A 12,142-nucleotide genomic window follows, 5' to 3' on the forward strand; every position below is an offset into this window, starting at 1 on the left:
ATATCTCAGCCCCAGATAAGGAGAAAAAAAATGGAAAATTAGACAAAGAGAAAGAAAAAGAATACTAGCAAACTAGATATCATCATGGTCATCATAAACTGTTACCATTTCTTGAATAATTAAAGTGTGCCAGGTACTGTTTTGGGGGCTCTAATGCAATATCTCATTTTATTTTCGAAACAATAATCTTGACCACAGAGGTGTTATTATTCCAATTTTGCATCTGAGTAAATTGAGACTCAGAGATCAAGAAATTTTCCCAGGGTCACGGTAATGGTGACTGGTGTACCATAATAAAGAAAAAAAAGTAATTTTTTTGAAGAAAAGTAGTGAAGTAAAAATGAAGAAAAGCACACCAGGTTAAAAACACAGACATATATGGTAGAAGATAATGGAGAAAGAAAAGAGAAACTTTCTAAGCAGATCAAAATGAAGACAAAGAGTGAACCAAGATCTTCAACTCTATAACACACTTCCCCTCCCTGCCTTTTGCCAGTCCTCCCAACAACCTAGTCTTTACAGCCATCATTACTACCCTGGGCGGATAAAAGAAGAACTCTCCATTCCCAAAGTCAGCTCCCAAATATTAAAAGGCAACTTTCCTTTACCCTCTGTCTTCAGAGTAGAGTAGGGCCCTGAAGAAACATCAGCAGCTGAAAACCTGATTTTCTATGCCTGTGGTAACACCTCTAGCCGCAATTCTAGGAAGCAGGAAGACAAGTTAACTGCTGAGGAAGCTGAGAATTATGCTCTTGAAGAAAAGACAGTATATGAACAGTATTAAATAAAAGTTAGGAGCTGACAGAGGGGAATAAGAAACAAAAGCTATAGAAATGGAGAAAATCAGTTGGGGAAGAATAAGAAAAGTAAGGGCAATAAAGAGAAAAGACTGCAATTCTGGGCTATAACAAGCCATTCTACTAGGAAGGGATTTTTTTTTAGCCCAAGCACACAATAAGGATGTGGAAATAATGAGAAAGAGAAGAATTTGTGATTGTTCAACTTTTTAAAGAATCTTCAACATATCAATTATTAAATGCTTTTATTTCTTCCCATGGCTTTCTAGGGTTATACAGAAATAGACACTTATTAAAGATCACTCACTGCTTGCTTGTCCTAAACCTATCAAATTCTTTAAGAAGGATATAGTGAATAATGCATCTAATAAATAAAAAAGTAAATAAAATGGTATTTTGATAGGCATTCCTTAATATTAAAGCGTTATATTGATAGACATCTCACAAAAACATGAAAGTTGGTTTCAGTACAAGCTCGTCAATTTTCTACATAATATTGCCAACTTTCAGATGAAATAGAGAAAATTTTACCTTTAGTGTCCTTCCCACCACTTTTGCTATTCTGAGCAACAGCAACAAACTCTAGAGAAACATGCAGCTTTATTAGACAAGAGCTCATCAAATGACTACAAAACTTTCATGACCAAGGATAAGAACTTTCCACTATTATGAACACCAAAGAAGTCCCATAGAAGGTGGCATCCAGTTTCATTATGCTCAGTGAATAGATACTGAATAAATTAGAACAGACTGGCTTTCAGATTCGGGATCTAATAGCAAGTTCAAATCACTGTGAAAATAAAAGGCAGACGACAGCATGTTGGGTTTCCTTTTCCCCCTGAAACTAGCATGTTCACCCTGCTCATTGCCTTTGGAATTGCTAGAAAATTATCTATTTTTTGTTTGTTTCACAAACTAAAAACCTACTTGCTCAGTCCTGTCAAAAGCTGACTGCAGATAATGCTGGATTCAAGCCTAAATAACCCCTCAATTTGCCCAGCCTCTCTCAGCTCAACAACAGAAACAGTTAAAATAGATGCCAAAAAGGCATAAATGGGTCAGAGGCCCATTCTTCCCCTGACTTTCCTCCTCTTTTCCTCGTCTTCCTTACCTTGGAACTCATGATCTCTCCCCAATCTTGAATGAGAATGAAATGCATTACGGTCCCAAAATGACATCAGAGACACCAACATGCCCATTTTCTTCAGACTAACACTGGAATTCTGGAGTAGACATCTTTTTCTAGCACCTAACAAATGCATTCTAAAACCATTCTGTGATATTCTTAAAGACAAGGTATCTTGACAGAGAAACACGAGGTATTATTGGGTACAAAACATAGCCCCTGTGATATATGAATTTTCCACAAGCCACTGTGTGTTAGGAAAAGACCATTAGATCAAAGATAGTGTAGTAACATTCTAACTAGTCTAAACTCAGAAGGAATTTAAATAGCAAAATTCATATTGTAAAGAGTCTACATTAATGTGTTCCTGGATGCCAAAGGGTAACAGAAGGCTTGGTTCCCAGACCAATGGGGCTCTGGAAGGGGACAATGCAAAGTCCTACCTGGTAGGCATCAGGAATGTTGACCGTCTCTCCATGCTCCCCGACATAGCCAATGATGCCTTTGCCCCAGGGGACCTGCACCTCATTTGAGTTTTCTGTGCAGCTGCAGGGCAGCAGTGGGGTTCCTGCATGCACATCAAAGAATTTGGAGACCAAGCTCTTCTTGCCAGCAGCTGCCCCTTCCACCAGGAAGAGAGAGCAGCGGTCAGCGTCCACCATGAGGCAGACAAAGATGAGGATCTTGTAGCTCAGACTAGTAAGGTCAAGGTCATTGGAGATATCCTTGACCAGTTCCAGGAAGAACTGACGCTCATTATGCTTTTTGAGGTGGCACTTGTAGTCCATGGCAGTAGGGGGGTACTGAGGCACATTCACCCGCGATTCCAGCAGTGCACTGAGAATGTGGGCCGTGGTGGGGGGCAGGGAGCTGGCCTTCCGGAGAAGTGCCCTCCGCCTCACACTGCTCAGGGGCTCCTGGGCCCGGGAGGTCACTTGTTCATCATAGGTCCTGTTCACGTGGATGGCCTTGGAGCGGGCAAAATTCTTCCTTAGCTCTTTCTGAGAAGCTCTCCGCTGCAGGCTCCCATCGCTGCGGCTGCCACTGGCCCAGCTGGGACTCAGGGGAACCCCACCTGAGTCCCTACCACCCAGAGTGTGCTGGCTGTTAGCAGAGACATTTGGTCCGATGCCATCACCAACGCTGCTGTTACTACCTCTGCCACCGCCGTGAGCCACGCCACTTGTGCCAGCCAATGTGGGCCTTGGGCCTAAAGCCCCCTGACTTTGACTGTGTCTCTGCAGCCACTTCTCCACCATCTCCTGCTTTCCCTTCCGCATCAAGTAATCTTCAAACAACTCTGGGTGCCTGTCCAGGAAAGTTTCCACCTCCCCAAAGTCCAGGCGGGAGGCTGTCATGGTCCCAGACACAGCTTTCTCTGCCTCTCTACTCTTGGACCAAATGTTTCCCTGCCCCAGCTGTCTAGCCGGCCCTGCACATGACACCCCACCAGTATTCCCAGCTCCGGGCCGAGATTCTGCGGAGCAGTGGAATCCTAAGGGGCTGGGAAGCGCCCCTCCGTTAGGGCTCAGCGGCTGGCACGAACCCCAACCCCGGTCCTTCTACTTCTGCGCCGCACAGGTGCCCCCACAGAGCTGCTGCCGCTAGTTCTGAAAACCCCGAGCTACCGATGCTCTTGCTCTGGCTGCCGCCGCCGCCGCCGCTGTCGCTGTAACAGGATGAGTGGACCACTGTGAAAGGGAGGTAGGGCAGGACACGCCCCTGAATGAGGCATGGATCCCGGAGAGAGGAGAGAGGTGGGAGGAGGGAGACGCGAGCGCCAGACCAGTCGAAGTCCGCAGCCAGGATGCCCGGCGGTTCCTGGAAGAGTCTCTGGACTGCCGGCCGGAATCAGCGCCTGGGAACACGGACGACTCCTGATCGGAACAGGATTAGAGGGGAAGACGCACTTTACTCCTTCCCCCTCCTTCCTTCCTTACCTCCCCAGCCCTCCCTATTCCCCGCCCCTTAATCCTCCAGCGTTTCACAGAGGCCCCGCGGGAGCCCAGGTACTAGGAAGTGTTTGTGTTGTGCATGGATCAGACCTAGAAGCTGACTCCGAGGAAATAATGATGCTGAGACAGGGGTATTATTTTTCTGGGATGTGACTGTGGATTCTTGGCTCCTAGGATTCCTGGGACTGCCCACTAATACTGCCCAGCTCCTTGTGGGCGTTCAGTAAATAGTAACAGAACTAGATTTATGAAAATTACTAAATGAAGTTCCCCATCTGAGCAATGCATGACTTAAAACCAAATTCATGGTCCTGGAGTTGGGGACGGGAGGGTGGTACATGGAAGGAGGGTGTAAAACACAGGTCCTTGGATTAGGGACCCTGCCTAGCAGGAGCACATAGTAAAGTGGACTTGAGGGCCTCGGCTTCCTTCCAAGCCAGTCCTGCATACTGGGTGGTTACTCTTCTTTTCAAGAATGACTTGCCATCTCTTTCTTTCTTCACTCAGTCTGGCTTCCTTTACTTTCAATATCTTAGGGCTGTGGGTAAAGATTCTCCTCTGTGGGAGCTTTTCTTTCCCAAGCCCTAGGGATGCTCCAGATCTGGCAAGTCTCAGCTAGTTAGGCTAAGAATAACCAGGTTTCCCTTAGGCCTTTTCCAACTTAGTGGCTAAGCTTAGGTGATTTGCCAGGAAAGAGAAGCAGGCTGATCACACTTTCTTGAAGCCCAAGGGTCTCCTCTTTTGTGAGAAACAAAAGCAGATGGAGAACCATCCAGTTCCCTGGGGCAGCAGGACAATCTAGAAGTGCTCTTACAGAACGCCAGTGACAGGACTTCCCTGGTGGCGCAGTGGTTAAGAATCCACCTGCCAATGAAGGGGATACAGGTTCGGTCGGGGAAGATCCCACATGCCGCGGAGCAACTAAGTCCATGCGCCACAACTACTGAGGCTGCACTCTAGAGCCCATGAGCCACAACTACTGAGCCTGCATGCCACAACTACTGAAGCCCGCATGCCTAGAGCCCATGCTCCGCAACAAAAGACACCACAATGAGAAGCCTGCACACCGCAACGAAGGGTAGCCCCCACTCACTGCAACTAGAGAAAGCCCATGCGCAGCAACAAAGACCCAGTGCAGCCAAAAATAAACAAATTAATTTAAATAAATAAATAAACTGCATTTACAAAAAAAAAAAGAATGCCAGTGACGAGGGTAATAGAAAAGCTGCAGAGGAGGCAGGTAGCGAGTTTTACGGGGCTTCCATGTGGCAGGACACACAGGTGACTTATGCAGTAAGTAAAGCTTACTCCAGACAATGTCCTCACCAAGGTGTATTGAACACTTGCTATGTGTTGATCACTTTAAATTAACATGTTAATTTAATCCTCACAACAGATTTATGAGGTAGGGACTCTTATTATCCTGTTTTAAAGATACGAAACTCTGAGTAACCTACCAGCGCACACAGTGAGCTGCTGCCAGAGCTGGGAGGTGGGTCCACTGAGACTGGCCCCAGAGTGAGGTACACGCTCAGCCACATCACTGTATTGTCTCCCACCTGTGTCAGTTGAGTCCTGGCTCTACTGGGATTCGGGCTAGTAACAGAGATGCAGGGACTGGGGCATAATGTTCTCCAAACATTCCTTTGACAGCAGCAGGAGGAGCAGAAAGGCACTTGTTTGAAAATTCCAAATTTCCCAGCTTAGTACTGTGATTAAGGGCATGGTCTTGGCACTGGCAATGCAACTGTGAACAAAAGATTCTGCCTTCACAGAGCTTACAGTGTGGTGGGGAGACAGCCAGTAAACAAATAAAGTAAATACAGTTGACCCTTGAACAACAGGGGTTTAAACTGCAGGTCCCCTAATACATGGATATTTTTCAGCAGCAAATACTACAGTACTACATGATCCGGGGTTGGTTGAATCCATGAATGCAGAACCACTGATACAGAGAGCCAACTATAAGTTATAGGCGGATTTTCAACTTCACAGGGGTCAGCACCCCTAACTCCTACTTTGTTCAAGGGTCAACTGTATACAGAATAAGAGAATGCCAGTAATAAGTGCTATGAAGAAAAACAAAACTTGGCAAAGTATTAAATAAAGTGATGAGGTGGTAGAAAGGCCTTTCTGAGGAGGGAATACCTGAGCGGAGATCTGGTAGAAATGCAGGAATGAGCTATGTTAATATCTGTGGAAAAGAGTGTAACAGTTAGAGGAAATGTGCTGAAGTTGTGAGATGTAATGTGTTTGGAGTACTTAAGAAACAGTAGGGGGACCAGCTAGGAGACATTGAACCAAGCACAGAATATTGGTAGTTTGGAGCTGCAGGCTGCTAAGGAGATGAGTTGTGATCAAGAATTAAATGAGAAAAAACAGCTTAGCACAGTGCCTGGTACACATAAAGTGCTCAATAAATGTTCCCTGTTGTATTACTTTTATTATTATCATTATTATTATCCTAAAGTAATAGTGTGTGGCCACATCTCTGGTAACTTGGGTGACCCATCAGTAAAGATGGTCAGAGCGGTATGCTGGAGCTGGCTTATAGGGGCTCACAAGAGCCTGTTTTAGCATCTCTTTCCAATTCCATGTTCAGTGACATCATGTAGCTTGCAATCAGCCATGATGGGGGTATTTACACCAAGGAAATCAACAAATGCTATGAAGAAGGACTTTTTTTTCCCAGATTGCTGGTTGTCAAACACCTACCAGAATTCAGAGGAAACAATTCTACTGCCCACCAGTTGATGAATGGATAAATAAAATGTGGTGTTATCCATATAGTAGAATAAATTTAGATGTAACAAAAATGAATGAAGTACTAATACATGCTACAACTTGAATGAAGCTTGAAATCAGTGTGCAAAGTGAAAGAAGCCACTCACAAAGGACCACATACTGTACAATTTCATTTATATGAAATATCCAGCATAGGCAAATCCATAGATTAGTGGTTGCCAGAAGATGAGGGCAAGAGGAGATGTACAAAAGTTTGGTGGGGGAGGGGTAACCACTAATGGGTATAAGGCCTGGGGGGGGGTAATTAAACGTTCTAAAATTGAATGTGGTGATGGTTGCACAATTCTGCGAATATACTAAAAACACTGAATTGTACATATTAAATGGGTGAATTGTATGGCATGTGAATTATATCTCATTAAAGCTGTCATAGAGAAAAAACAAAAGCCATTTACAAAAGCACACGACTGGTCAGAATAGAGCAGCACTGCTGTGCAAGGAGGCAAGAAAAGTAATGAGTATCCTCAAGGAAGGGAGAGAAGCAGACCACCCCTGGGCTGCCTGGAAACAGGGCTTAATAAATAGACGTTTCCTTAATTCCATCTTCCATGTATTCATTACATAAGCAGATGTTTCACATGTATTATGTTCCAGGCTCTAGGAACAAAAGAAGACCAAGACAAAACCTCTGCCTTTGATTGAGAATCTCAGTCTACAGTGCCAAGAAGAGCTGGAGTAGAATACTGGGAAGGGTAGGAGAAGGAATTGAGCATTTGCGGCTTGGTTTTGAATTGGCTACAGCCTTATTCCCTGCTTGGTCCATGAGGCCACTGAAGAAGTCAACTGTTGAGGAAGAAAATGAAAAGGTGACAGAGGGCACAATTAAGATGCTCCAGAGGGCTGTGATGGAGGGCTGCATGATAAGATGTGTGGCGATCTGGCACCAGCTGCCATTTCATCTTCATTCTCCATTTGTAGAATGGTATAGCTATTAATCATGGTTCCAGCAGGAAATAGAGCACACTCAAAGTAATTCTAAAAGGGTTAATTTAAAAAGGAACTAATTACACAGGTAAACCACAGGGATAGTGAAGGAACTTGGGACTCACAGCAGCAGAGAAGTCACCAACCCTAGACCTGATGAGAGCAGGAAGGGAACAGTTACCAGGACCCAGAAGAAGAGAGACTTGTGAGTGACTATTGCCTTCAGAGAAGCAGTAACAACCTGTCAAAGGACATGGACAGCTCAAGCTGACCTCAAAGGGTGGGATATCAGGAATAAATACCTTGATTTCATTTTTCTCCCTCCCTCATATCCTGACCAGACCTAGCTAGAAGCTAGAGGTTAGGAGCTTGTTGATGGAGTCCATATGTCATCCCTCCTGGGCAGAGAGTAGAATAGGACAAGGGATTTGTGTAAGATCTGCAGGGGCAAATGGAAAATAATTGGCCCAAAATGGAACCTTGAAGGAGTCCCCTTAGGAAATAATGGATGCTATATAACTCCAGAGAATTTTCTGTGTAATTCTGCCCTCTTCTGCTCCCTGCTAATTCCACCAAAACTGTCTATAATACACCCTACAACTACATTTGCAGTCAACAAAGCCCTCTATGGCACTCACCCTGAAAAGATACAATATTGTGAAGATAGTCAACTCAAGTAAGAAACTCTGCAGACTCCCTCCCTATCTACATTTCCCCCTTTCCACCAAGTTGTAAATATTGACCAAGTAGCCTCTCATCGGAGAAGATAAAGGGGCCCTCCTATTTGTAGTTTTCAAGAATAACTAGTTTTCAAGAATAATGATCCAAGTATTCATTACTTCATCACTGCCATTGTCAATTAAAATTTATTGAGCAACATGCAAAGCACTGGGTTACTTGCAAGGTAACTTTTGTTATTCCAAAGAAGACCTATTAAATTTTAGTACTGGATGAAACCTTAGAGATAATCTAATACTCCACTTTCATTTCACATATGTGTAAATTGAGATCCAGAGCAGACACCTAACTCCTCCAAAGTCACCTGCCAAGCACGACCTCTGATCTGCTCCTGGTTCCATCCTACCCATACATCCCAGAACTCGATACCAACCTCTTGAAGCCAAAGAAATTCTGTTGCCTAAGCCTGTCTCATAATCATTCCATCTCCTGAAACAGACTTCCATTAATGTGGCCTGTAAACATCATCAGATACGCTGATCCAATTTTCAAAATGAAACATTCACTTCAAAATTAATTAAAATTGGCATAGTATTCTTTTAGGAAATAGGAGTCCACAGGATCAAACAGAAGATGGGTTATTCCCATTCCAAAAAGATGAAAACTTCCACAGAGATGTTTACCTTTATAGAAATTTCATTATCAGAATTGGTCATAGTCTATGCCAAATCCAAAACCTGAGGTGCTGTGTTACTCAGGGTTCTCCAGAGGACACAGAACCAATAGGATTATATACAGAGAGAGAAAAGAGAGATGCAAATGGAGATAGAGACAGAGACAGAGATAGAGACAGAGATAGATTTATTAGGAGGAACTGGCTCACATGATTATGGAGGATGAGAAGTCCCATGACCTGCTGTCTGCAAGATGGAAATCCAGGAAAGCCAGTAGCATAATTCAGTCTGAGTTTGAAGGCCTGAGAGCAAGAGGAGCAAATGATGTACATCCCAGTCCGAGGGCAGGAGAAGATGAGATGAGATGTCCCAGCTCAAGCAGTTAGGCAGGGGAAAAAGGGTGAATTCCTTCTTCCTCCACCTTTTGTTCTATTCAGGCCTTCAATGGACTGGATGATGCCCACCCACATTGGGAAGAGCTGAGTCCACCAATTCAAATGTTAGTCTCATCCAGAAATATTCTCACAGACACACCCAGAAACAATGTTTAATTTGGGTACTCTATGGCCTACTCAATTTATCACATAAAATTAACCACTACAGGTACCTTACCTGGTTTTAAATTTTGTAAGCACCTTTTTTTCCCATTCTATTTGTGTAGAATCTCTACATGTGCCTGTTTAAATTGTCACTCCCTATCCCAGTAGTGATTTCACCTTAATCCAGTGAAATTTTGTAACCCATAGTAACTCACAAGAGAATGGTAAATATATAAAGTAACTGTGTGGATTAATATACACCAGGAGGGATAAATTAGATTAGCACTGTCCAGCTGGGCATTTGGAATTGAAGTCTGTTTCTTTAACTGCAGAAGAAGAAACCGTGCATGTAAATTCTGAAGCACGCATTTACACGCTACCTGGACAAGTATAGCTGTGTTACAAAGTATAACTGACTTAATTCCTAGTATCACTAATCAAATTAACAGGTTGCCTCAATAGCTCTTATACTCTTAGCAATAGTCATGTACAACAAATTACAATGGTATACTTTTTGTTTAAAATATTTTAATGTTAAATTTTCTTTTTTTACTCCATTTCAATTGTCTTTTTTCCCTCCCCTCACTATTACCATTTTTAGCTATTTCTCCCTAAATTATCTTTGAACAAAATATAGCTCTCATATTTAACTTACAAGGACCTCAGCTTCCTTAGATTTAGTGCTCCCAATACTGTGCTATCCCATATGGTATCCACTAGCCACATGTGGCTAACTAAATTTAAACGTTAATTAATTAAAATTAAATAAAATTATAAATTCAGTTCTTTGGGAAACTACTCACACTTCAAGTGCCCAATAGCCATGTGTGGCTAATGGCTACCATACTGGACTGTGTATATCTTAGAAAGTTCTATTTGGGAGTGCTGCTCTAAGATCATCTGCAGCCCTAACATTCAGTGTTTATTCACCAGTGTCATTCAATGGCCTCCCAACTGTCAAATATAATGTCCATTTTAATCCTCATCCTAGTTTTATGATAGTGCTCTGTTCGTGAAACTTTTTCTCAATAGCACCATTTCCTGATTCTGTATTACTTGAATGGATTTTAATTACATTCTCTCAAAACAATGAGAAACCATCATTTCTCAGTTTATCTCACTAGTTTTTCTACCTCCTGTGGCCTTCCTTAATTGTTGCAATTACTCATTTAAGGTCCATTCCCATGACTGCATCTCCTGTTTTTATACTCCCCAATCCATATATCATGTTCCAAGGTGATTCCGTTTTCTACCAACAGATGCTATCTTATTTAACTGGGCTGCCATAATGAAATACCATAGACTAGGTGTCTTAAACAACAGAAATTTATTTCTCACAGTTCTGGAGGCCGAAAGTCTGAGGTCAGGTCAGGTACTAGCATGGCTGTGTTCTAGTGAGAGCTCTCTTCTTGGCTTGCAGATGGCTGCCTTCTCACTGTGTCCTCACATGGCAGAGAGAGAGAGAAAGTTCTCTGGTGTCCCTTCTTATTAAGGCACTAATCTCTTCAAACCAGGGCCTCACCCTCAAGACCTCACCTAACCTTAACTACCTCCCAAAGGCCCCATTTCCAAGTACCATCACATCAGAGGTGAGGGCTTAAACATGAATTTTGCAGGGACACAAACATTTAGCCCATAACACATGCATAACAAACCACCTCAAAATTTAGTTGCTTAAATCTAAGGGGTGTTTTTTGTTTGTTTGTTTTTTTGCTTATCACAGTTGTGTGGGTTGACCAGTGGTTCTTCTGTGCCACTTGGTATTAGCAGGAATTGCTTCTATGGCTGCATTTAGCTGGCCGCTGGAATGCACTGGAACCTCCAAGAAGGCCTCTTACACACATCCAGGACCTCAGTGCTGGGGTTACTCATTTCTCCTCCAGGAGGCCTCTTGCCACAGAAGCCTTCAGTTTTCTCACTGTCTCATCCTCCAGTTCTTCTTCATATGGCTTCTCTCTCCAGAAGGACAACCTGTCCTTCCTTACAGTGTGGCATCTGGGTTCCAAGGGGGAGTGTTTCAAGAAGATAAGCCCAATGTGCAAGAGCTTACCAAGCTTGCATCATACTTAATATCCCACTGGCCAAAGCCAATCATATAGTCAAGCTAAATGCAGAGGAAGGACAAGGATGTGAATCCTTACAGCTGTGGTTCACTGGGAGCCACCAATTTGACAGTCAACCACACAAGCTCTCCCCTGAATCCCCAACCCACATTTACAATTGCTACGAGAAATTTGCTCCTAAATATCTCACAGACACCTCAAATTTATCATCTCTAACATCACTCTCGCTCCTCCACACCTTAGGTCATTCAATTCTATATATTTTACTTTAGAAATTTCTCTTTGAAACCAGATTCTCTCCTCCAAACCCACGTGCCTTAATTCAAGCCTTCATTAACTGTCCAGTTCTCTACTGAACAGTATTCTGTTCCACATAACAAGTGTAATAATGGCACAGCCTTACTTATAAACTTTATTTTTAAATAAACTGTTTATTTATAGACATAAGTCCTTGTCAAAGACATGTAGTGGGTTGAATGGCAGCCTTCCAAAAGACATGTCCTCCCAGAACCTGTGAACATGACCTTATTTAGAAAGAGGGTCTTTGCAGATGTAATTAAGTTAAGGATCTCAAGATAAGA

General features: G+C 43.1%; 1 protein-coding gene across 1 annotated transcript in view; it reads right to left on the reverse strand.

Annotated features, from left to right (window-relative positions):
- The window catches only part of LOC103073478 (dual 3',5'-cyclic-AMP and -GMP phosphodiesterase 11A), a gene marked incomplete at its 3' end in the record, with an annotated part of 53,582 nt that extends 50,010 nt beyond the window's left edge, over nt 1-3,572 (reverse strand). The window contains exon 1 of the mRNA XM_007450731.1: nt 2,367-3,572. Within this exon, the coding sequence (XP_007450793.1) occupies nt 2,367-3,281 (915 nt within the window). The remainder of the gene's footprint in view (nt 1-2,366) is intronic.
- Nucleotides 3,573-12,142: the final 8,570 nt, after the last annotated feature.

Source organism: Lipotes vexillifer, unplaced genomic scaffold (genome assembly GCF_000442215.2).
Source record: "Lipotes vexillifer unplaced genomic scaffold, Lipotes_vexillifer_v1.1 scaffold29, whole genome shotgun sequence".
NCBI lineage: Eukaryota > Metazoa > Chordata > Mammalia > Artiodactyla > Lipotidae > Lipotes > Lipotes vexillifer.